This window comes from Tigriopus californicus, chromosome 7 (genome assembly GCF_007210705.1).
Source record: "Tigriopus californicus strain San Diego chromosome 7, Tcal_SD_v2.1, whole genome shotgun sequence".
NCBI lineage: Eukaryota > Metazoa > Arthropoda > Copepoda > Harpacticoida > Harpacticidae > Tigriopus > Tigriopus californicus.
In genome coordinates, this window is record NC_081446.1 from 12,087,891 (window position 1) to 12,113,986 (window position 26,096).

Consider the following 26,096-nt stretch of genomic DNA (forward strand, 5'->3'; position numbering starts at 1 on the left):
GCAAGGAGGTCAAAATGGGCGGGACCCGAGGCGTGGCTTCCAATGAAGAAGGTCAGCGCGAACTGGCGACGCGAGCCGTGGAATATGGCCAACGGTTATCGACCGTGGCCTCGACACTGGCCCGCCAACACCTGTCCGCGCCGCCGGTCGAGGTGGCCTTGGCTGAGAGCGGCGAATTGGCCTTGGGCGAATCACCCGAGGCCATCCTGACCGATTCGGACCAAGTGCTGTTGAACGAGGTGGCCTCGCGGGCCCAAGAGAGCCTACATGACCTCAAGGTGCCCGGAGCCAACGCTGTGGTGGTGGCCTTTGGCGGGAAACGCGATCATACCGCCTTGGCTTGAACGTGCTGAATGGACTGACCGCATTGATGGGCGGGTCACGCCTGCATTCAAATGACAGACATCAAAAATACATATACATATATGATTCAGATCTTGCTAGCCTCTCCGTTCGCCTTGTCAGAACCGCCATTTTCGTGACAGTTGACTTATTTTTGCAGATGGAGGCCGAGGTCGAGATCCCCGTGTTGGATCCCGACTTCAGAACCCGATCCGTGCCCAGTTTGCACGCCATGGCCATGCGTGTGTATCTTCGATTTCTGGAGGATGAAGTGGCCTCCTACATCTCGTTGGTTCATTTGGATTCGCCCATCTGGAACCCGGTCAAGGAGCGTCTCTTGGCGGCGTTGAAGACCCATATCGACCGGCAAGTGTACGGATACCGGAGTGCCAAGATTCGACGGGATCTGTTGGCCGAGGTCTTGGGCGGCCGGATTCCCAACCCGCGCAATCGAAACGCCCATTTGTGTGTGGATACTCTGCGCACGCATTCGCCGCTGGATGACGATGATGAGACCACGCAAGGGATCGAACAGATCAAGCAATTCGGCCGTGAATGCTCGAGTCCGTGCTGCACGGGTGCTTTTATCGTCGAGGTGATGATGGCTGTGATCCTGAACGAAGATGTGGAGAGCATCGTGTTTCCCGAAAACCTCAAGTCCAAGATCTATAGGAAGAAACCCATTCGGAGCTTCTTGTTCTTCGACATGCCCTCGGTGATGGTCCATTACATTCAGCGATTGGACCAAGCCCGGAAACAACCTGCCTTGCGCCATTTGGCCTTCTTCGACTTCAACTTGGGCACCATCGACGGACAATTGGTCCATGAGCGGATCCTGAAGGCCTTCGGTGAGACCAAGTTGTACTACAATTTCCCGTGGAAGTTCTCCGGTAAGCTCTCACGAGCCAGTACGGACTTCATGATGCTCACCCTAAGCAAATTGTTCAGTCGTCCCAAGAATTATTTCCGCCATCTCACCTCGATTCGGTTGTCCTCGGAGTGCATCAATGTCAGATTAAACATGTACGGAGATCGAGGTGGACCCGCCGCCATTCAGCTCATGGCTGGCATAGCCTATTCTTGCCCGGTGCTCGAGACTCTGGACCTGTCTTCCGTGGCCTCCCTGAGTCCGGAGTGTCTAGTGTATCTGTTCTTTCAAGACACGTTCTCCACCCTACACAAGTACATGTACTTGCCTTCCTTTCTGGTCTCGAAAACCGGATCAGTGTACCATGATCCTGAGTGGGGTAGAGATAGCATGTGGAAACACGATGGAGTCCGATATTGCCCGTGGTGTGATGATCCGGCCACGAAGAATATGGTGCGTAAAGGTTGCGAGTTCGACGTGAGCGAGTCCTTGTATGTGATCGACGATCGATTGTACAACTACGTCGAGTATGTCCGTGGGGACGAGACCATGGAGGCCAGTTCATCCCTCCTGAGAGCTAGTCATTTCTTGTTGTATTGTGTCAAGGCTTCGGAACTCGTTCGGGCCTTGACTGATGATTCGTTTCAACTGACTCGGCCTGCTGAAGATTCGGAGCGATCACACTCGCCCGACGACCCGGAAAGCACTCCTAGTGTGGATTGGTCCGAGGATGAGTCTGAGGACGAAGGTGTCACGTTTCCAGAAGTGGGAGCCAGGTGCGAGTATCAAAGGAAACCTCACGGTGAGAATGGGACCAAGTCAGCATTATGTTCAACATTGAAGGCGTTGACCTTGCCGATGGATATCGTGGATTCGAAGAAGTGGGTCATTCCCCTCATTTTGAGAGCGGTTCCACAACTTCAATCCTTGGGTGATTGTTCGGTGTACGATGGACTTCGAGTGGCTCAGAGCCTGGGAATTTCCATCACGGAAGAAGATTCCCAGCAATTGAACTTGGAAGAAATCAGTTTGAGCTTCGAAGACGCTACGTTGTATCGAGTCAGAGAGGGTATGGTGCGTTGTGTCAAGAGTTTGATTTCCAAGCATCCTCATTGGTCCAATTTTGTGTCGGTCAGTAACAACCCATTCTCAATGACAAACTGGATCGAAAACGACACCGACGAGGTGCTGGGCTTCCAGGAGTTCCTTGAGATCAAACAACGTTGGGAGGCACAAGTCAAAACCGTCGTGGCCACGGCGCCCAAGTTGAAGAAGATCAAGCTGTCCATTCAAAGCGCCATCTTGCTCAACCAAGATCGATTCATCTGGGAGGATCTGCTCCATTTGGACCATTTGAGAGAATTGCACATCTACTCATCCTCCTGGACAGACACTCTGGGGATCCTAGAGCTTCTGGGCCACAAGATTGAGGTCCTCAACCTCATGCTCAACACCCCGACCTCTTTGCTAGATGACGTCATCTCCAGCATGGAATACATCAACACCGTCCCGTATCTGTGCCCCAATCTGCAAGAGGTCCATCTCGGCCATATCCCAGGAGATTATGCCCATTCCTTGTGTTCCAATCCTCTATACGATTGTGCCACGAGCTATCAGTTCCTGTCCGTCTTCGAAGCATCCGGGAACATGACCTTGGACGCGTTCCAATTTCTGTGGACCCGAGCCAAGCTCATCCAGAGCGTCAAAGTGGCCGGGAAGATTGTGATCTCGACCTCGAGCTCGGCGAGATCATTCGAAGCGGTCACCTTCACCAAAGATCGGATTGAACACTTATTCAACCTGAATCCCATGTTCGGACTCAAAGTACTGGATATACCCATGGTGTTCTCGTCCATCGACTCGGCCCAACTCTTTCTGGATTATCTTCCTACAGACATGAGCCTGATCTCGAACTTGACCGTGAAGGTCAACATTCCCGAGACTTTGGAAGGTGAGCCCTTCAGTGAAGTCGTTTCAACCGTTTTGGGGCGAATGGCTGCATTTAAGCGGGATTGTGGATTACGTCGTGGCGAAGTGGTTTGGAATTGGAAACGTGAGGGCGTTCTCACCATTCTACTCCAACAGCAAATGATGCTGCCCGTTTCCGAGCTCGTGGATCCCTGAGGCCTCAGCATCACAATAATACAATACTTAAGGTTTTGAGGAATATATATATATATTGAAACATATTTTGGGAAGCTTGTCTGAAGGGAAGATATGTTTTACACACTTAACAGGAGTCCGGATTTGAAAACGGCGTGATTTTCGGAAATGCTAGTCTTGTGTAATTTGGACCATAACAGCCTGTGTATAGATAGGGTTTACATCCATAACCAGTGATCAATTTTGAAAACACAAGCTGACGAGTTTCGGGAGTGAAGTTATGCAAAGTCGTGGGGCAAAATTCGATCCCAGAGACTTTGTTTCGCAAAATTGGCCTCAGAATTGCCACACAAACCTGTGCTTGTATCGAGCTTGACCATGATCTGGACTCTTTAAAGGTACAGTTCTAATAATGTTTAAAGCATGTCCGTGCGCGGTTATGCATGAATGTGAGTGACACAGGTATTCATCAGAAGTCGATCTTGATCATTTCCTCCTCTTCGGGATCGAAAAATAACGATGCGATTGCGAATCCCAGGAAGACCAGAGCTCCAATCAGAGTGACTACCCGTACACTGATTTTCTTGGCGATTAGTGCGCCTGCTATCACGGCCAAGCCCGTGCAAAAGGTGTGTCCAAGCACACCTCCCAGACACACCCCTGAGACATCATTTATGCTGGCCAGTACGATCGTAGCCAATTGAGATCGGTCGCCCCATTCCGCCAAGAAGGTCATGGTGAAGCAGTTGAGGAACAGCTTGAAGATCTTGTAGCATTTCTTCCCGAACAAGCCCTTCTCCTGGATTTGGACCCGCTTCTTGGGTTTGGGAGATTGTGCTGTCGAAGCATCATCACCTTCAGTGTCGTCATCGAACCCGGGTTCAGATCTGACTTCTTGAAGCTCTTGGCCTTCGGGGTCTTGGTCTTCGTCCTCTGGAGTCTGTTCTCGTGCCCGACTCGAATTGCTGGCTATGGAACCTCGTCGAGCCAATTCCTCCTCGACCTCGTGCTGAAGCTCTTGGGCCTCATCCGGCTTCATGGTCCAAGCCTCGTAGAGCATTTTAAGCCCAAAGAGAAACATGATGACGGTGCACGTGTAGTAGGTATATTTTCTGGAACATAGATAATATAAAAGTGTTTTTTATGCATCCGTTTGAGATTGGCTTGATAAAATACATACGGGCTGAAAACGACCTACTACAAATAGGGATATTATCAAATTCCCCACTCTGACTAACTGAATGATATCAGTTGAAGTTTCCTTTTCCAATCTGAAAATGGGTGTGCCTACTTCAGAACAAAGTACGTAACTTGTTGCAAATAGGTAAAAGTTATCTCGACGAAATATTCAAGTCAGAGACGTCCTTTTTTGATACGGTCCTGCCACTACTACAATAATAAAAAAAAACACTTTTTTTACATTGCAGATGGCTACAACGCATTTCAAACGTGAACCAAGCGAGTCAAATTCGCAATTCATGCAATATAGCTCATGATCGCATATTTGATCAGGATTTGATTCATTACAGTAGATATTTCGATGAAAGTTAAAGAGTAGATCAATCACACTTATTTCTCCTCCAAGTGTGTAGGTTAGCGATCATGTTGTTGAATAAGTTGAAGTTATTGATCAAAGAAAGAAGCAAATTCTCTGGCTTTTATGGGCATCAATGTGTCCAATACCAGTACTTGACCGACGAGAACCCTCTAAAGGCAACCCCCAAACTTCTTGTTCGTGCCGTTCACCAAATTTGACTTAGGGCATTGATCGAGCATGGAAATAACACAACTCATTCTCACCTTGGGATGAAGGAAGTGACGACCCAGCCCAAAACCGCCGAGAGCACCGTCATCAAGGCCAAGGCCGAAATGGCTCCCAGGAATACGATCAGTTTGTTCGAGGTCATGGCCATAATGGCAGCGATGAAGAAGGTCTTGTCGCCGATTTCCGACACCAAGATCACCGACAACGACTCCACAAACCCGTGCAGGAAGCCGTGATGACGGGTCACATTGGCGGGCATGGAGCCGTTCACGTAATCCGAGGCATTGAAATACACCAGGCTCGTATTTGAGAACGAATCCTGCAGTTCATAGTCGTCCATGACCTCTTCATAGTCATGGTCCTCCTCGTCCTTGCGCTGCTGATCAAAGCCCAAATCTCCCAATGCAGATTGGTGCTAAAATCCAAATGACATGAATGAGATCCAGATCTTGCCCACACACATCGCTTAAACACTCACCTCAATATCTCGGACATTTCGTAGAGCTTGGACTTGTTCCCCGAATGTGCCAAAAATTGCCAAGCAAATCCCAAGAATCAGCCAAAGCTTCGCCATGGCTTCCCTTGTTAGTGCGTTTGTTGTATCTCCAGGATCAAGTCGGTGACTGAATCGAGCGCTTCAGACACAAGAGCTGCCTGCACAAGACCAAATCCAACGAGATCGAGAGAGGAAGGAGCAAAGAGGAGGTAAATGTAGCAAGAAATTTGCCAAGAGCTCTTTCCTCAATCTCGTCAATCTGCAGAGTCGGCCATGGATTTGGTCTGCCAAATATAAGGAGGTCTATTGAGTTAGTCGCTCGACATTTGCAATCGACTCCAGACTAATTAGATACGTTCAAGCGATCGTATGTTTAATTTTTGTCATCGGAACTCGAACAGTTTCTCCATTACGTAAGCGTACACAATGACTGGGGAAGGTTAGTTCAACAGACGCTCTTTTCTTGACCCAAGTCAATATTGATCTCAAGGCTTGTCAAGCCAGACGATACAGATGATACGCTCAAAGAGCGAATTTGATGATTAAAAAAAAAACACCACGTGTTTTGGGGTTGAAGAATCTTCCTCGAGGAATGAACAGACTTCATCTCGCTTACCTGTCCTTGTTTTATGAAGAGCTTGTTCAAGATGGTCGAACTGTTCTCTCCGAAAAGCACACTCCTCAGCTGAAGGTTGAGTGAGTAGTACTTTCTACCTCCTCTTTCTCCTCGATCACAAGTTTGTGAAGGAAAGCTTTCTCTTTCAACTCTCGTCCGCATCGCTTTTCTATTTAGAGTAAAATGAAAGAAGCTCTAGGGCTGGGTGAAAGAGCATGAGGCATTCATTCTTGGAACTAGGACAGTTATTCTGTTCCATAGTATTGATATAACAATGGCAACCTTCCTTCGACATTGACCTGCGGGCAAGAGAGCCTTTGGACGTCATGCCTAGGGACCCCGGATGCACTCGAAGGTCTCGAGGTAGCCATACCAAATCATCTTTTCAGAGATAGTTTTGCTCACGGAAAGAAACGGCGAGAATAATACGAGGTCACGCAATCTTTGATTAGTAGGCAAGCTATGTATATTTGCGAATATTTTTAGCGAAACGATGATTTATAGGTTGTTCAGTGTGGGCTTACAATTAGGCATATGGCTTTGTTATCTTGTAACAAAGTGTATATATGAGTGTGTATGTATATATAATAATATAGAAATAATGATGGTATTGGATTAATAATAAAATGTGTTAGAATCGATTCCACTGGAAGTTGGATATGGGTGTTTAAATTTGTACATATAAGAAGATGGCGGCTGCGACTGAATCGGTTTAGTGGAGGTGGTAATTTGTGGTGAAGCTGAATGAATATTGTTGGAGGTGGAATCCCTTCGAGAGGTGGACTTGCTGGTATGTTTGGGACCAAGAGCCATCAAAGCGTTTGATATCACTTGGAAGAAGATCACTCTAAAACGAGGACACACGTCGGCGATGCTTGCGATTTCGAGCACGTCGACGATGGTGGAGGGCCTTTGACGAAGGCAAAAACCGGCCTGAATATGAGAAAGAAATTGTTTCTTAATGAAGACCAAATATTGCACTGAGTTTCAGAACTCTAATTTCAAGAGGAATGGCAAAAATAGCTCACAAAAAGGCGAAAGTTTAGGATTATATTACTCCTCTGAGGCAAGTACCACAGTTCAGCTTTTGAATGTTGAAATCCAGTAAGATTACATCGGGAAGGTGACGACCTACTCCTTTAAATCAGTTTGAATTTCAAGAACATTACAATCGAAATTAAAGTCGGTTGAAGGCGACTTGGAAACAGTGGCATTACGAGTAAACATGCAATGAACTGCTATGCTCTAATCCTAAGAGTCCATATACTCAACATCGATTATCTAATTGGCAGATTTGCAGATTGTTCTAAGAAGATGCTAGTTTAATGTTCTAGCAATGGTTCTCTGCTTTACATATTCATTGCTTATTATCTCACGGACGTTGGGTGGCGTTTTAACAAATCCGATCCAATAACATAATTCATTGACTTGTTAACGAACGCTGCCCACCTCTTGTAATTGCAAATTGCAACTCACCATATCGTCGCGAGAAGGGATCCCTATGCTTCTTGTGGCCTTTGGGCTTGCCCTCGAGCTTTCGCCTTAGCCTCTGACCTCCTTCAAAGTCATCATACCCGGAATAGGACATGTGAGCACGCAGCTGTATGTGCATGTAGTTCAACTCTTGGTCAGTGAGGGTTTGGTAGATGTTCCTCAGTTGGTATGGATCAATGTTCAGGTCGTAATAAGTGATAGTACCAGACACGAACTCACAATAGAGGTAGTTGTGAGTGGCATTCACCGTCCGAACACACCAGTAAGTGTTGGTATTACTGTTGGTGCAAGCGCAGAACTTCCCGCCTACAATATGAAACATCTTTTCATTTCCTATTCTGGGATGGAGGGTTGAACCTGAACACGTGCTTACTCGTCCAAAAAGGGGCGGTCCGCCAATGGTCGTTATCATGGGCGAAGCAATTGAGACTGCTATCCTCTTGACCGGTGACGCAGTTTTTGACCTTGCTTTTGCGGCTTTCTCGGCGCGATTTCCTGGCCTTGATCCGTTGGCGTTGTTCCCTTCTCCGCAGCCTTTTTCTTAATCGCTCTAATTTGATTTGCTCTCTTTGGGCTCGGTTGAACGACTGGAGCCTCTCTCGGGCCCTAAAATTGGGATCAATATTAGATTATCTATTCCACCGAGCCAAACTTTCGTAGCCGTTTTCATGGGGAGGCCTGTATGAAAAAGGATATTAAGACCTAAACAAAATGGACAGAAACTCACGTCTCGTTGCATTTGCATTGAACTGCATTGCTGGGGATGCGTTCGAGCAAATAACCGAGATCATCTTCCTCGTCGTCTTGATCATCAACATCCGATGCATCTTCTTCGCCCTCCTCATCAGCATCTTGCAAGTTGGGAGTGGGGGAAAGTTGTCCGGATTCGGAGAAACTTAGATCATCGTAATCAAATTCAAAGTCTTGATATGGACGCGTGTTCTTAAGATGCTTCCGAATTTCCTGCAAAGAGAAAACTATGCATCCACCTCTCGTCTCCAGAGTATGATGCTTTTCTCACCTTGAGCTCGTTGAGTTGGGCTCTCAAGCGTCGGATTTGCTCGTTAATGAGAGCTCGCGATGTTCGCAAAGCATCAGGACTTTCAAAGACTTTGGTACTACAATTGACTTCATGGTCATCCATGACTCTGCATTCCAGTTCCACGGGCGAGTTGGCAGATGAACTTTCCGAGACGTTGATGGATTGCTAAAGAGGAGTACAAGAGAAGAACAAAGAATCATCATTCGTGCAAAGAAACTTCGTCTAATTGAGAGAGCGATGTCAGGCCCAAAACTTTGTTTCCCGAAGTTCCAAAAGGTCAAAAAGGAACGAAGAAACCGCTCTCCCAGAGTACGGTAGTAAACAGCAGACACTCGATAGTACTTGATGGACAAGGGTCTCTAAAGCTTCTGAGTGGAGATCAAGTTTCAGATCGATGTGGATGCATATTCACATGAACAAGGAAAGTCTGTTTCAGGTTTGGCCGTGCTTTGCGAGACTTTGTGGAACTTATGGGAGCTCATGTTACGTTTGGTTACTGTTAGCGATTGAAGGACATCAAAGCAGGCATGCAGGCCCACCTGTAGGTCCTTGATCTCATCAGAGATGTCTTCCATTATGATATCAACCTCTTGGATCTCGTCTTGGGCAATTTCGTCTAATACCATCTCCAGGGGGGCTTCCTCCTCCACCACTGACGATGGAACGTCGGACGACGCCAACATGGTCCTCGGGGAGGTCGGGGACATTGTACTACTCGTGGTAGTTGGAGCAATTGGTGTCATATTGGTCGACGTGACATTGTCCATATCTTCGAAATCCAGATCTCTTCTCCATCGTTGGTGATGTCGCCTTCCACTTTTCCGGCGAGGTCGGTGGCGCCAACCAGCGAAGCTGGCCAGGAATTTCTGCTCTTGCCGCAACAACTTCCGCTCCCTGCGACTAACTCCATTCCCACGATGTCGTCGGAGCAGATTCCGATCCACTTTCCATTCTTCTGTTCCATTATCGGAGCCGTGTGGACCACCATACAACTGATCGATTCGGGCTTGAAACTCGCTCTCGGATTCCCCCAAAGGTTTCCGCCACCCGAATTCATCTCCGGGAATGCAGTGACAAGTGGGCAGTTGAACGGGTGGAAGCAGGTGACGGGCGGAGATCGAGAGGCGGCATCGCTTAAACTTCCAGCCCCCATTCCGTTTGAGTACACAATGGTGCTTTTGGTAAGGTTGGCACGGATCTTGGAACTTGGGCTTGAGGCACTCGATAGCTAGTCGGGCTTGCTTGTTCAAGCGTTTCTTAGCCAAGATCTCCTTGCCACGCTCGGTGTTCACATCGCCTGGGGGCATCTCATTGTTCTTGACGTTGTGCATCTTATCAAAGCGGAGGGTGGTCATTTTCCCGCGTTCCACGAGGAACGAGTCCCTCCATTTCCCGACCAAATTGCTATCCACGAGAAAAAAAGAAGAAAAAAAAACCAGACCATTTTTAGACATTCATAATCTGTCATTGGGGGTCTATGACATCTTTATGCTATGCAAATTTCTTAAGTGCTCTAGCCCGTACTACTCATTTCAACCGGACAACCGGAAAAAGCATCTAAAAGGCGAGTACAGCACTCCGATAGACCAGAGTTGTCAATAAAACTGACATTTCTCCACATTAGAGTACAATTCAAATGCTAAACCAAAAAATACAGTCAAAAACTACCATCAAAATTGTCTCGGAGTGACTGTTTCAAAATGATTTTGCAATTTTGATTGCGATTTTGAGGTGCAAAGAACGTGCGTTATGTTTTGACCCCGATTGTCACTCACCTATTAATCACGTCAAGAATGGACTTTCCGTCCATGTGAGGAGGTTTGGGAAGTCCCGCCATGTCCAAGAAGGTAGGGGCAAGGTCAATATTTAATACGGGTTGCCCAAGAGTGGATCCAGCCTCGAAACCAGGCCCTCTCACGAAGAAAGGGACCTTGATGTCCATCTCAAATGGAAACGACTTGCCCTTCACCAAGCCGAATTGTCCCAGATGATAGCCGTGGTCTGACGTATACACGATGTAAGTGTTCTCCAATTCCTCGATATCTTTCAAGGTACCATGTAACTGAAAGAGCACGTTCCCAAGAAAAAACAATGTCAATGGAAATACCTTGGGCCACTTGAAACATCAATAAGATCTGGAGAGCCCTTCTTATGAGGAGCCCCAGACTACATACTACGTACAGTACTACGTACTACAGTACCTTAGCAATGGCCTCATCAATGGACTGAAGCGTCTGGAGACGTTTGGTCATAAGAACGTCGGTGAATTTCCGATGAATTGGTTCCATGCGGTCTGTCACTTGCAGGATCCACTGTTTGTCAGGATTGGGAGCATAATCATAGGCTGGTGTGCTAGAGAGATGAAGAGCGAAAAATATGTTTTTCTCAGGAAAGTTGTTGTAGTAGGCGGCGCAGACTTCAGCAGTGGCTCAGGATTCATAGGCTGTCGGAAGTTGGAAGGAGCCATTTAAACGGTACAAGGGGATCCTAATGGGCGAGCATTAACTAAATATGGAGCACTAGAAGAGCATTGAAGCGTCTGGCTGGTGGCGATGGAACATATTTGTAGAGCAGTCGAGTCACAAACCGCACATCTCTTCCCGAGCCCCGAGAGCCTGTGAAATGACACGAGGACATTTTTCATATTCAAAGGGGTCGTGTCCCTTCATCATCATCACAACCACCACCGCTTCAAGGACATTCCAGAAACGATCTAAATTGAAATCGGAGCCCTTTCTATGGGGGAGAGCAGGACTCATCCGACAGGATCTGGAAAATGCCTATTCAGAGCCCCCTGTCGCCTCCTAATGATTCAAGGGGAAAGACAGCATGCTCATTTCTGTATACATACAACGTGCGTAGTGGCTTGGATGCATGAAAGGGAAAAATAAGAGACCGTTCGTTCTCTGTTCCTTGTTCCCTCTTCCAAAAGGGAAATGAATCTAGGTACCCAAAAGTTTTCGACGACATCTGTCCCCAACAAGGTTTTCCCAAGCAATGAACGGAACTAAGGGGCCACACTTGCAAATTTTCTGCTTCTTGGGTTTCAAATGACTTAATGGATCGCCATCCCAGACTCCTCTAGCGGAGTCAGACGTGCTACCCTCATATTTTGGGGGTCTTTGGCCTTTTTCTCCTGTGTTTGCGGACAAAAAGATGGGTAACGAGGCAATTTGCTTGCATGCTCGCTCGCTCGGTTGTAAAGGAGACTTGCTCGCCTTGAATATGAGGTCGTGTGCTCTCCAGGGATCTCACTTCTATACATGCATCTGATTTTCGAACGAAGCAAAGGCCAACATGAAGAGATTTAGAGGATGGGCATGGAACGTTCCATTGATGAGGCAGTTCGATTTGGGAACGCTGTTCGCCATTCAGAGACCAGGGCCCTCGCAATTTTCCTTAACCAGGGCCCATTAGCAACTGGTTTGGAGGGAAGGTAGAAAGTAACGATTCGATGACCTCGACTAATTTGAGAGACTTATCGTAATTCACAATGGGTACCAAGCTGGAAGAATATGTGCACTAAAGGTCAATTTTGATCGCGGATCTGACAAAATTGCCTTGGGTAGGCTATGATCAAGTTTGTTGAAGCTCTCTACAGAGAACGGGATGCAACAAGTTCTATTTAAACGAAAATATAAACTCGACCTTAGACCATAATTTCGATATAATTCGTAATTGAACTTTACTTTCCTCAAACCCATTGGAAGCTAATCATTCTAATGGAAGAGATGAGGGCACAGGGACGGCCCCATTCGCATTAATCTCCGTTCATTTCTCCCATTCATGAATAGGAGGGGAGTATGGTAGACATGGTTACATGACATGTAAAGGCAAATCCCCTCGACATGATTGGACTGGCCAACACTTTCAACCAAATAGCATTGTGTAGCCAAGGGATCAAAAGGGGCAACCATTTTGAAAAGTCCCCCGCTCTTTGGCGAATGCACATTCAACCTTGGACAGACAATTAATCACAACGAAACATTGCACCATTCCATCTACCTCTTTGTTGATGGTTTGTGGTTATTGCTCTTTCTCTCGCTTTGAGCTTGACAGAAAGAGTGAAAGAGCCGAGGGGTGGTGATTTACCTTGAATGGGTTTCGAAATTCATCTCGATGCCCATTGACGAGTTGCAGGAGAGAGGGGGGGACTCGAAACTCGAAAAGCTCGATTGAGTCGGACGGAAAGGAGACTAGGCTGAAAATTGACCTGCCATTTCACACACAGGATCAATTCCTCCTCTGCTGTACGGCCAAGGCGGAGACTAGGCTGAAAATTGACCTGCCATTTCACACACAGGATCAATTCCTCCTCGCCCAAAAGTTTCCGATCAAAATGTTGCTTCCAGTTTTGGCAAGTTTTCCCTCTCCAAGGTCATCCCCAAGGCTTCAAGAAGGATGCCATAAAATTCCAATTTCCCCAAAGTGAGTGGACGAGACGAACGAGGAAAGCGAGGGATGGTTTCATATTGGTGTGGCACCTGCTTCCAATTCATAAATTCGATTTGGATTGGTTCGAGTGGGTCTCCACTCGGCGGCGGCTCACTTGTGACAATGGCGAGGAATTTCTTTCACGTTTCGCCCATTGATCTCGATCTACTCGGGTGTGTGTGTGGGTGGGTGTGTGCGTGTGTCCTTCTTTGTCGTTGGGTCGGGATCAATGGCCGCCCTTCTTGAGCGAACCCACCACCAATTGGTAGACATCTTTTTCCCTCCATCCCACCAAACCATTCAAGACAACAACCAGAAAGAGAGAAGCAGATCCGACGGAGAGTCGAACAACCCGATCTCCGAGGAAGAATTAGGGATCAACACTGAGGAGCGATGAATTTAGTACAATGGACAAAAGAATGTCAAAGAAGAGGGGGAGATTCATCATGGCATACTTTTGCCTTCTGCTCGTGTGAGCGGGCGGGGTACGGTGATCTCGCCCCAAGAGATAGATAGTAGATGCATGGCGAAGAAGTACTACTACTCTTGCCACCACAAAACTTTGAGCCCGGCGTTGATTGACGAGTTCCTTGCGGTTCGAGCTTCCAATCCCTCGACAAAAACATTCACACCCTTCTACTCAGCTACTGAGCACTAAATCCGAGACATCTCGAGACACATCTTGGCACTTGGACTAATTGGCTCCGTGGAGTTTTCGTCGCCGACAAATTCCATCTTCCTCCATCCACGCTGTGACGAGGAGTATTTATGTGACGTTTTATGATCGGGCCAAATCAAGCTCTATTCAAATGCGGCCCCACTTTTATGCTACTTTGTAGGGGGTGCGAAAACACGTGAGTATGCCAATTCGTTACCAGAATGGCATGAAATTTCTCGATCCTCGTGAAGCGCGAGACATATAGACCGTCAGTGTAAAAGGCCACCCCAAGGAGGAAAAGGTTGGTGAAGGCCACCGAAATTGGGTTGAAATATGGCATGACTGTCAGTGCTAAAGTTCGGGGTACGAAGTTTCATGCTAAATAACATCCGAGCCCAATCCGCACCCAATGCAATGCAGCCTTCGACTTTGGTACAATTTACAGTAGCACAAGACTCGTCGTTGTAAATTGCCACTGAGGGAAATTGAGAATTTATGGCGACGGCCTTGGTCGGGTATCTTTCCGCCTCATGTTCTTGAAAGCCGTGGGTTACTCGAGTGGTTTCAATGGTTCCAGCTCGACTCAGATATATGGTGACAAGAACTTCCTCCTAACAGAAGACACTCTCATCTGCCTAAAACCATCTGAAATGGAGTCCCATCCAATTGGGTTACAACTCCCACCTGCAACCACTTGTTTCTTCTCTCACCGTCATTAAATTTGTCTCCAGCGCCTTCCAACTCGAGAATTGTTAATCTCCTCGTGGTCGCGTTTTGGAGTCCCCGCAATTTAGGGCCAATAGAATGCACTTCCTAAAAACTCACTGATGGGTGGTGACGTTGAAAAACAGGTCCGAATATTGGGGGGCCGAATCTTCGGGTCCATGGGGTCCAGGAAAGCTCATGACCATCATGACGGGTTGATCTGGAGACCGACTTTTGGCACTTTTGAAGAACGAGAGTGAATCATTCGTGATGAGGTCGGGATAGTAGTCTTTAGCATAGTCAAAGCCATAACGGACCTTGGGGAAATAAAGCGATGTTTCAGTTAGTTTCGTTGCATTTAATCCTAGACCTTCGTCTCTTACGAAAGAGCACATGATATCTCGTTCCGAGACTTATTTCTAATATTTTTAAAAATCCTTCCTTGTAATGTTACAATGAAGCATATCAAGTTGCTACGCATATCTTGCTCGGACAGAAAATCGCTAAAAAGAAATACGATCATATTCATTTTTTAGTGAAGTCATCCCCGGGCAGATAGCAAACGAAGAATCCGCTCGTCATGGTGCATAAAACTTTGCTCCTTTATTCAAAAGAGAGTTTTGCACGCCTTCAAGAAAGCCATCAAGTCTTACCTTTTCTCCGTTTCGGTTGATTGTATAGTTATAGAAGCGAGAGTTCCGGACCAAACCCGCCCATTCGTCCCAACCCACTGGAATGCGATTCCCGTTGTACTTGTTGAGGTACTTGCCGAAGTAAGCTGGAATGAGAGCGAAGAAACGACTGGAATCACACGCGTGAAACTCGAAAGCGCCTTGGTCTCTCCCATGATCCAAAAGTTAATGGGTGTTCATTGCTTGACCGTAAATCACGTCAAAAGCGGAGAAGCCCGTCACATCTAGAGCATTGGGAACTGGTTATGTGTCAAACCAATACCGAAACTGTTTCGTGTGCTGCGACACTTGGGATGATTTATGGCTACATACAGTGACTAGGTTCGTTGTATCTGGCCCGATTTATTAGGAAAAAAAACAGATGGACAAAGTTCAAGAGTGGAGCGCCATGCCTTGGACCACTTTAGAAACCAAGCCAAACGCAGAGAAAAGTTCTTTTTGGAGGGAACTTCCTTGGTTGAAAACCGAACGTTTGGTTGGATCGGAAATAGAGGGCAGATGATCCTCGGTGATAGAACAGGAAGGGGAGGAATGAGATACGATCCTTTTTTTTTTTAAATCGGACCCTTCTTGAGGGAAGTCAGTAAAATATGGACCCATTTCAGCGATTTTTCATCAGCTTTGGTCACTGAAGGCCAATCTGGACCATGTTGTAAAAGTGGAACATCATAAAAACGAGTTCATCATTGCTGTTTTGGAGCAATTCCACGCAAACATAATAAAAGTGCTACGACCAAGGAAACTAAAACACAGCTCAAAGGGAAGCCTCTCTTCTCTACCCAATGGAGTCGTTTTCGATATGACAATACGGTTACTTCTGCACTGTTCAAGTGTTTTCCAGGGACACATTGCCTCATAATTGTACTCTGAACAACTGTTTGAGATAACTTGGCCATTGAAAGTACATCCACTCTATCTAGGTTGTATTATTAGTGGTGAAAGCACTCTCCTCCAAAGTGCGTGTACTATGGCACTTCGCAATATCAACCATGACAGCCCCAAAGAATGAATTAGCTTCGAACTTGTTTAGATTGTTCCATGGTCCTTCAAAAGGTACAAGTAGCGAAAGAATCAATGAAGCACGAAAAACTTGTTGGCAGTTACAAAAGAAAAGTTTGTTCAATACAAGCAAGTCCTGAAAGGTTTAGAGCCATGGTGCAATGTAATTGGAGGAGCCAAGCAAAATCTGAAACGGAACACATGTCCTGGATCAAAACTCGCCTCGTCTTACCTGTCTTGTATCCAGCTTCTTGAAGATACGTGGCAAAGCTTCGTGGTTCATGTTTCTCCACCCATTCAGTGGAGGAGCAATTGTCATTGTTGGTAAGAACCTGATGGTTGTGCACATAGAGTCCTGTAAGCATTGAACTTCGGCTTGGACAGCACATGGGTGTGGTCACATAGCCATGTTCGAAATAGGCCCCTTCCTCGCGAAGAAACCGATTGAGCTTAGGCATGAATTGAAGCGATCCCAACTCGACATCTTGGTCGTCTGTCATGATTAGAATAATGTTCGGCCGTTTTTTGGTCCGGTCATAATCATCGGGTATCAGTGAGGGCTTCACTGGATTCTTCTTTAATGGTGGTTGGTGTGGAGAGAGCGGGGGAGGAGGGGGATTTCGTCTAAAGCCTTTGCGTGTGTACTCATCACGGATTCGTCTCAATGATTTGTGAGCCTTCCTTGATCCCGGACCTCGGAACAGGTCAGCAGACTTGAGATCGAAGTCCCTATGAAACCGTCTTCGAAAACGTTGTAACAACTTCCTTTCCTGTTTTCGGAGCCTTCGAAGGCCGCGCTTGTTCTGGCTTTGATTTTCCAATCCTGATGCATGAATCCAGGAAATGAACAGCACCAAGGTCAGAAACAAAACCAGACAGGTCTTCAGATGCATGGTTCCAACCTAGTCTGTCGGTGGTTGAGGTCGATCTGGAAAACGAAAGGCAAGCACACGTTCACATCAGTACATTCATATTGAACAGCTCGAAAATTGTGCCATCAACATTGGATCATTTTCCACGGGTGAAGGGGGCTAAGTATGATTAACCAAGACAACAATGAAGCCAAGAGAGGGGGGGGGGGCAAAGTGGGTCATGATATCCTTATATACTCGCAGAAGGTCTTGGGGTCTGGGAGGTTACGTTTATTGGCTCTCTCTCTCTCTCTCTCTCTACAAAGAGAGTCAGGATCATCCGACCTGACCCGAATTGCGTTTTGATTCTCTCGGGGAATATTCACTTATTTACTTGTGTTGTGGTCGAACATGGTGGTGATGATTAATATTATTATCATTATGTTGCCGTTTGGTTATGCCACAAGAAATGTGATGTCTCTTCGAGGAAAATGGTCTCTCTTAAAGATAAATTGATGTGAACGCATATCCCATATATTTGCTGAATTTGCAGTGTGTTCTCTAGCATTAAGGATCATTCCCAAATGATCATTTAAGCCTCGAGCCATTTATTCAGTACCATTTACAGAGTCTAGCATCATCTTATTCAAATATACTAGGCCCATATTCAGCATCTAAAGTATTTCTTTCGCTGAATGCCCTTGATCTGTCGGATGATTCTCCATCATGACTGCTTCTGTATGTAGGAACAATTGCAACACAGCTCATCCGAAAAATCCAGCTGTTCAGTGCATGGAACACGCAGAAAAACAACCCAAGAAGTCTCGAAGCACTACTACTTTTTGCCACTTGCACACTTTGGGGAGGTCCAAAAAATATGAAGAGTCAACAAGAAAATGAGGGTAATTAGAGATGCACGTGTTAAACAATAGCAGCCTGTCTATCTCTGCGGGATAGAAGATGAAATAAGGAAGCGATGGGAACAGCTCCAAATATTCCTCCAAGACGTGAATGATGGCACGTGATAATGGGCCAAAGGGATAACGGATGGAAACGAGATTTTTGAGATGGATCAAGCAAATCCCTGGGCCGCAGAATTGTTATAGCCTGTTTGGCACCGGTAGGTTGAAAGCCACCCCATTCCTATATAAATCTCTTGTCAAAAACTGACTTCAAAAGAGCCCAGTTTCGAGCTTTCCCTATACGAGTTCGTAAAAAGGGATCTTTTCAAATCCTCTTGAGCATTTTATTTACTCTCCCCGGAGAATCCATCGGCTCTCATGGGTCAGAACTCTGTCAGAGGCACAACGATAAATATCTTCGCATCTCAGTACAATTACTTAATCCCTTGGGCTCTCCACAAGATCTATGAAGAACCCGGATCAAATTTACCACGGAGAAGTTGGCCTCCAAATTTATTGGAAAAGAGAAACGAGGCATTGAACACCATCTCTCTTGTGGGAAATACGTTTGGCTTGGAGAGTCGATTATTTCTTCTTCACTTGGATATTTCCCATGTTCACAATGGGGCTAACTTTTCGTCTGCAGAATTCAAACCCGTTGCTATGGTCAAAATTGCATTTTGAATCCTCTTTACGATGGAAAAAAACATGGCTCTCGAAACACAAACGGCACAATTCGATCCTTGAAAATGGGCCTCTCATCTAAAGAAGTTGCTGAGTTGGGTTGGAAGCATTGGCAAATACAGATAAGTAAAGCTTGTTAACAAGGAGCCAACCAAAGCTTCTAACGAGTGTGCAGAGAGGAAAGTTTTACGCGTTTTTAAACTAATGCGATAAGTGGGTCTACATGGTCTACATTTTACTTCTAAGATAGTCGTACTCGCTGCTATTTCGAGCCCCCAAGATTCCTTATAAATGAGAGAGGGTATCAAATTCAAGGCTAAATTTTCTCGTTTGAATTGAAGAGTCATAAAGAGTACTGGATATAACCCCGAGAGTTTCAAAATGAATCCCAGGTTTGGCCCAACAAATTCATTTTCATAAAAATTGGGGGNAATATTTGGTGTCAAATATATGGTCTCGTCTATGGGCTTCATCTCAGCCCAATATAAAATCATTTGAAATTGATGAGAAACGGGCGAAAACGATTGAGCAAAATTCCCTTGGATCAAAGCAGTTACCTAGGTTTTTGGACCGAGTAGAAAGAACTTGCTATAGCCTTTTATTTAGCTAGTTAGGTTTCCATGACGGAGATGAACATACGCCAGGATCACATTATGATACAAAGCACATTTAAACCGGTAATCTAACTCCCTGGAGTTTCCAAGGAGATCTCCTAAAAATGGTCTCCAAGAACGGCAGCGTGCCTCGTAATTCCATTATGAACCACTCCCATGCACACTAGAAGGACATTTTTCATCTACAAAATATGCCCCACTGCAACGAGTAGTTGGTAGTTGCCACGAAAGCGACGAAAAAGAACATGAACATATGCATTCGGCGTGACAAAAACACGGACTAACGAAAAGTCGCATTTCGTTTTTGAAACTCGACCTTGGCCAAAAACGTTCCTCGCTAGGTTTGAAAACAATCTAGTTCATTTGATTCTACATGGAAAGGGACGAGCCCCGAGATTATGCCAAGTGCAGAGTGGAATCCACCGATGGGAAATGCGAACTTCTTTCAATTATTTCAATCTACAAAAGGAAAGTTCGTGAAATCTTTCCAAACAATCTCTATGGGGATAGGTTTCCAGATGGTGTGGGAAATCTAACAAGGAACAAATCATCGGGGGTTTAAGGACACTCTGAGCAGATCAAACCCGAAGATGAGTGCAAATATTTTCTGCTTGTCAGACCATCATCACCCAAGAACCGGAAATTGCCCATTGTGTGCATAGTGAGTGCACTTAACAACGCAATTGGCAGATATCAGATTCTGTCTCCTTAAATTGAGACTTTGGGTACACACAAATTTCAATCTGCTTCGGGAAAACGTTGGATGTACGACATGCCCAATCTCTAGAGGTAAAAATCAGACTACCACAAGCCAGTGGTTGGGAATGTCTGATTTTGTTCGGATTCTTGACGAATAAATCCGTCCGGGCACATCGGAGTGGCCACGGCGAATTCTTTCCGACAAAATAGCTTATCTCTGGAATCCAATTTTTCAAGCCAAAGGATAGAAGGAATTTGTTGCTCATATGCTCTGGGAGGCCGTCAAGTGCACCATAAGGAAACTAATTTAACTCGACAAAAACGTTATTGTCCCAAAGATTTGTTTCACTCCCAACAGTTTTCCCCTCTCACAGCAAACAATAAACCATAAAGGGGCCTCGAAGCTTTGAAATGGATAAGGTTTTTTTTCCCTGGAACTAAATCATGAGAAATGGCTTATTGATGAGGGGAAATGGGAACTACAAAGGGGAATCTTCGGCCAGCAACCATAGGGTCCAATGAGCTCCCAGACTTGAGCACACTCGTCGTTTAACACGTTACTCGGATATCAAAGCATACGAGAAGACCGGATGGATGCATTGCCCATGGGCCAACGATTACGTCTGGATGGGTTTGTTGTGCTCTCATTTCATTTACAAGTACAACCCAGCAACAGAGAGACAAAAACTCGTGTACTACACCAACGTCGCTCTCATTGTTGGCCAACATATAGACTCACCTTGAAATTGGCCGACTTCCAACTAACAAAGCCCGTCTTCTTTGGGAAGCACAAGCAAAATGAGGGATTAGCTTTGAGGCAGCTTCACGGCTCTTAACAGAACGCAATCGTAGGGAATGTACTCAAAATCGATGCACTCTACACGATCCTACAAGTTCGACGAGACTGGCAACAATTCAGGAGAGACGGTGCAACCCTCGTATTTGTTGTCTCGTTTCGAAAGTTGGACTGAATGAATACCAACAAGGGAAATTCGTTGAATCGATCTTGCCAGACAGTTTGGCGTGAGTTGGATCGAAAAGATTAGATATTTCTTTGATAGGACTTCCTAATCCTCAAGGGACAAGTGATTGTTTTGGGTCAAGTTAGAACCAAGGGCTAACTCCGCCTTCGCCGCGGAAAAGGTCAAAAGAATTCAAAGTGGATTACCACCACTTGACCCTCGTTCAGCAACAGGTGTCATGGGTCACACAATTTATTACATTCCAACTCGGGTTGATCTTCTCATTCATTCAAGACCGGCTTCTTAGACAGGTTGGCGTCGGTCCATCTCAACCTGCTGGTTTTTCAAGATCAATTCCCAAAAGGTTTGAATCATATATACTCACCGCAATAGGCTAACCTGAGAAAGATCTCCTTAAGTCATTGGATATCGTATATAGCCTTTATCGGTCACCAACACGAAGTTCCACTTTCGTGGCAAAAACCTCGATGAGCAGGTCTTTACTTAGTAAATCCAGTTCCAGTCTGTTCAGTACTGACACCTCACAAGCCGATTAGCAATGAAGGACTGGTGAGAGCTCAGACTTGTTTTGCTTCTTTTTCTTTCGAGCGCGCTGTTTCGTCAACGAGAGCGCCTTTCGAAAGCGAGCGCATGCCACCCTTTGGACGGAGAGAGCGCGGGCAAAAAAACGTGCAAAATCATCGTCCATGGATGCGGCCGTGGAGAGGGATTATAGAAATCCGGGGTATCATCATCGGGTGGGTCTTTAATTCTATGAGGAGAGCAAATCATAGCATTTGACGGTGATTATTTATCCATGGTGGATAGAGCTAAGAAATGTATTTTCAGAATGCAAGCAAAGGTGAGCGTCAAACAGTATTTGCTTATTGTGTTCAAGACACACAATTTGGGTAAAATTAATGTTGAAAAGACGTTGAACTCTATTTTTACTTGAAGGCTTTGACAACATCATCATTGTTAAAGAGCACTGAAGTGATTCCATTGAGATGGAATTCCGAGGATTTGCTTATTGTGTTCAAGACACACAATTTGGGCAAAATTAATGTTGAAAAGACGTTGAACTGTATTTTTACTTGAAGGCTTTGACAACATCATCATTGTTAAAGAGCACTGAAGTGATTCCATTGAGATGGAATTCCGAGGATTTACCTTTGAAATGAGGTAAATGAAGGTGTGCCAAGTCTTTATTTTATGAAGGCTTAGAAAGGGGGCAATAGCCATTCGCGATCGAGGTAACCCTGACATCTATGGACATGAGACTAACTGAGATTTATTTTTTCCGTTTCCGTCGAGTGTTTCCACGACTTGAATGAAAATTACCATTTGAGCCCTATCATGACCGCATAAACGCTCTGTTCTCGCTTCTTTCAAACAACTTGTGCTCAACTTAGACATTAGGGGAACATTTTGGCGAAAGTCTCGACTTACTTCTCTTTTTTTAGCATGATATGGGTATTTTAAGTTTCTCAGTATCAGTATTGAGTTCTCAGTATTTCTGTCATATATTTTTATTTTCTAATTTGTCCGTCAAAATTTAAAAATTATGCTTACGGAATGAAATGAATAGTCTAATGATATTAATAGGTTCCAACAAATTGACAGAATTTACATGGATTTCTAGAACCGTGTTTGATAACCATTTATGATTGTGGATGTTAAATTTTTCTTAAATTTAAATTGGTGAATAAAAAAAAGAGTAGTTTTTCTTCGGCTTGGCGTGCAAGAAAACAACGTTGATTCTTGGAGGCCTAAACTGAGAATTATCAATTGAAAAGGAGAGTAATTTGAGTGGTCCAGGAGGTTACGTCGAACCCAAAGTAACTCTAAGAAGAAATTTAAACAGCTTGCAGGGCCTTTTGAGTTCGATAGCGAAGCCATACATAATGTACAGGTTATGGCTACATGCCTGGGGATCAGTCCACTAGTGCGTCTTCAACTCCATAGAGTTTACAAGCAACACCTCATTGCTCTAATGACGATTCTGTTGAGACTGTCGAGACTAGTCAAAATGAGCCATTAGATGAAAATCAGGGACTTGAGGCTTGTGAGTTCTCCTAGCTCTGATGATGACATCTCAGTTTTTGATGAGATACTCATAGGTTCTTGCTCCTGCGCTTTTCGCTCTTGACGCGTCACATCTTGGATCAGGGCAAGTTTCCACCTTTGCTGAAGTTAGCTCATGTTGTTCCAATTTTCAAAGGGGGAGATAAGTCGCTCCCAAGTAACTGCAGCCCAATCTCTCTCACGTCAACTATTGCTAAGGTATTGGAAAAGGTCATGAAGTTCAAACTTGAAAAAAGAATTCCACCTACGTAGTTAAAACGGATTTTCTGCCCAATGTAGCACGGTGACCTAATTGATTGAGCATGTGGAAGTGGCAAATGACGGACTGGACAACAGGGTGATCAATTTGGGGAATCAGGCAGACATTTGGATACCAAGTGCTCAAAAGTAAGCTGACAATTTACCTGTAATCACCCTGAACTTATTAAACCCCTGCCTCCAATCAACGCATTGAGCAACTTGTTCAATCAGTTGATGACGATTGCTAATGTTTTATAATTATAGCTAAAGGGTCCTTGAATCAAAAATTGTCTGATGATGTCAGCACATACTTTTGGAAGGTCACTGGGCTGATTTTAAAATCGAAAAGGTGACAAAAAACGGAATACAAGCCACAATATTGTGCAAAAATCTTTCCTTAAAAATTTGAAAAATTCTAATAATAGGAAACTTAAAAGCAACACAAATAAGAACAAAAAGAGCTTGTTCCGGCTCAAAAGTGTTTTTGATATGTTTCAATGAGCAAAAATGATGAAGTTGATGAAAATAGAACGTTAGAAGAACCATTACTTGCCCGGATAATTGACCTGAAGTTGTAATTTAATCCCTTGACAAAAAGCTTTTCAGCCCCCAAGAGTCAGTGAAAGGACATCAAAGAGGGAATGAAGTTATTCCTTTGAAATTGTGCCAATCATAATAAATCCATGTGAGTTTTAAGATTGCTTTTGCCTATCTTTTTGTCCTAACAACGCCTTTTTACTGAAAATAGAAACCTTCAATAAGGACATTGGTCATAACTTAGAATTGAGAAAAAAAAGCACTTTTTTGTGTTTGCTAAATCTTAACTTTATTGTCATCATCTAATATATTCATATTTGTAATGTTATGATAAAAGGTTGCAATAATGTAATTGTAGTTGACTACAGGGTGGACAATCATGTTCTAACGTTATGAATGAATGTTCTCACAATTCAGTTTTAAAGTTAAAGCTTGTTTAAAATCTAAATCAACATGTACAAATCGTGAATCTATGTTGTTTAATAGTAACACAGTTTTCGTTATTGTACATGATTGTAACAAAAAAATTGACAGACAGCTAAATGTAATCCTGCCAGTAAGAGTAAATAATATGCTATCGTCCAGAAAATTGTTCGTTTTTGTAACAAATGGCTGGAATGATTACTTTATTAGGCACTGAATTGCCGTATCAGATAGTTATTTTAAATATTACTCAAGGTTAAATTATAGCATGGAACGTTTAAAGCCATTTAGATGTATGCTAGTTAAGAACTTCAAGCACCCAGAGGTGAGGAGAAGTCGGCCTTCCTCTGTTATGCAGAAAAGGGAGATTGCCATCCAGGCTTAGCCGTCCCTGGTCAAACTAACAACGCAGAGAAGGAAAGACGGACGGGGTACGACACATACCATTCATATCCATAACCCTATATATCTAGATTTACATACTCATAACAACAATATATTTATCAACAAGGTGTCTATCTTAAATTGCCTACTCAGACTTTTTATTAGGTATTAGCAAAATGCCTTAAAGTTCAAAATTTAGGTTGATTGTAAGAATATTTTTCTTATTATCAAGAACTTGTTGGCTTATGTAAGTTTAAGGAATTACAGGGTGCTTAGTTCTGCAACCAAAAAACCATAGAATTGTTTGTTCTTGGACAATTCTTGGCTCACCAGTGTCGCTTTCCACGACTGACAATGAATTGATTGCCCTCTATTCGGACATTTAGGCAAGCGCTGGTACCAGCAAACAAACTTGCCTGCCAATGCCAGTGATGCAAAATTGGCGTTTCAAACTGGTTTTAACGAGGCTGACCTTTCCTCATATAGCCATGCGAAAGATGGGTCAGCTTCTCAAAAACGTGTTTGAAACCCCAAACTTGCATCACTGACACTGGTACCATCAAACAAGCGAACCTGCCAGAGCTTGCCTAAACGTCCCCATACCTTGTTCATAGAGATTTCCAATGATCTTTCGTCTCCGTGTTGCATTTCCCCCAAACAAAGATGGCCAAAAATAAATCTTTCATATACTCTTGGGCATCTGCTCAAGAGTAATTTGGCCTTGAAAGCAATGAAATTTGGTTCCTGGACCTTTTTCAAACTTTGATTTGACGCCATTAAACACTTCACTCGTAGATTGTAAAGGTGAAGATTTTGAACAGGTTTCTTCCATGAAGGATTTAGGTTTAGTCCTCCAAGACAATGGAAATTCCAATCAGCATACCAAGTTGAAAGTCGGTAAGGCTTTTCAAACGAGTGGTTAAATATATCCAGGATTACTGATACATGAGAAATTTAAGTAAAGGGATAATATCACGATGCCCTCTTTGTGCATCTTGAACATATTTTGCCTATTTGGGCTCCAATCACTTCAACAGGTTTGCAATAGGTCGAGCAAGTCAGGTCTAAAGATGCTTTACGAGAAACATCACAGGCATGGGAGAGCTCTCGTGCAAGAGAGGTTGGAACTGTACTGTATTGTACGAAAGGTACCTTATACCATACGTCTCAACCCAGGATTTAGGGTCAATCGTAGTGACCGGCCAGGCTAATGAAGGCAAAGAATTATATTCTCTCTTTTTCCTTGGGCTTTTCATGGTTCAATTTGATTCTTTCAAATATCATCTGGGCGTTGTTCATCCACTCGCATCATTTAATTAAGATTTGGACAAGTTTTTGATCCAAATTTCTGATCAGTCCGATATTCAAGGGCTAACCAGATCCTCCAACCAAAATTATGGAGACGAAATCTTTCGAGTACATTTGACATTACCTTCCAAACGTTGTCTCTAATTTTAGGCCAGTTAGAGCTCTATGTAGTCGAAGCTACTGGTGTCAAGAA

General features: G+C 44.5%; 4 protein-coding genes across 4 annotated transcripts; 2 read left to right on the top strand and 2 right to left on the bottom strand.

Moving 5' to 3' along the window:
* LOC131884130 (uncharacterized) lies at positions 1-503 on the top strand (the record flags this gene model as incomplete). The annotated part of the gene is given in 1 exon segment (XM_059231795.1): positions 1-503. A coding segment is annotated over 1 exon segment (344 nt), but the record flags the coding sequence as incomplete, so codon positions are not given.
* On the top strand, positions 346-3,399 carry LOC131884128 (uncharacterized). The gene has a single exon (XM_059231793.1). It carries the CDS (start codon positions 371-373, stop codon positions 3,332-3,334), a length of 2,964 nt encoding a protein of 987 aa, XP_059087776.1. The 5' UTR covers positions 346-370; the 3' UTR covers positions 3,335-3,399.
* A 305-nt stretch (positions 3,400-3,704) lies between these two features.
* On the bottom strand, positions 3,705-6,339 carry LOC131884129 (transmembrane protein 165-like). Its single transcript, XM_059231794.1, has 4 exons — positions 6,191-6,339; positions 5,557-5,858; positions 5,114-5,493; positions 3,705-4,425 (listed from the first exon to the last, which is right to left on the bottom strand). The coding sequence occupies exons 2-4, from the start codon at positions 5,650-5,652 to the stop codon at positions 3,783-3,785; spliced, it is 1,119 nt and encodes a 372-aa protein (XP_059087777.1). The 5' UTR covers positions 5,653-5,858; positions 6,191-6,339; the 3' UTR covers positions 3,705-3,782.
* Positions 6,340-6,633: 294 nt separating this feature from the next.
* On the bottom strand, positions 6,634-21,518 carry LOC131884127 (extracellular sulfatase Sulf-1-like). The gene is made up of 12 exons (XM_059231792.1): positions 21,312-21,518; positions 16,447-17,142; positions 15,177-15,301; positions 14,644-14,840; positions 10,928-11,078; positions 10,502-10,788; positions 9,266-10,130; positions 8,706-8,891; positions 8,412-8,647; positions 8,058-8,290; positions 7,667-7,990; positions 6,634-7,123 (listed from the first exon to the last, which is right to left on the bottom strand). Exons 2-12 carry the CDS (start codon positions 17,105-17,107, stop codon positions 7,038-7,040), a joined length of 3,351 nt encoding a protein of 1,116 aa, XP_059087775.1. The 5' UTR covers positions 17,108-17,142; positions 21,312-21,518; the 3' UTR covers positions 6,634-7,037.
* Positions 21,519-26,096: the final 4,578 nt, after the last annotated feature.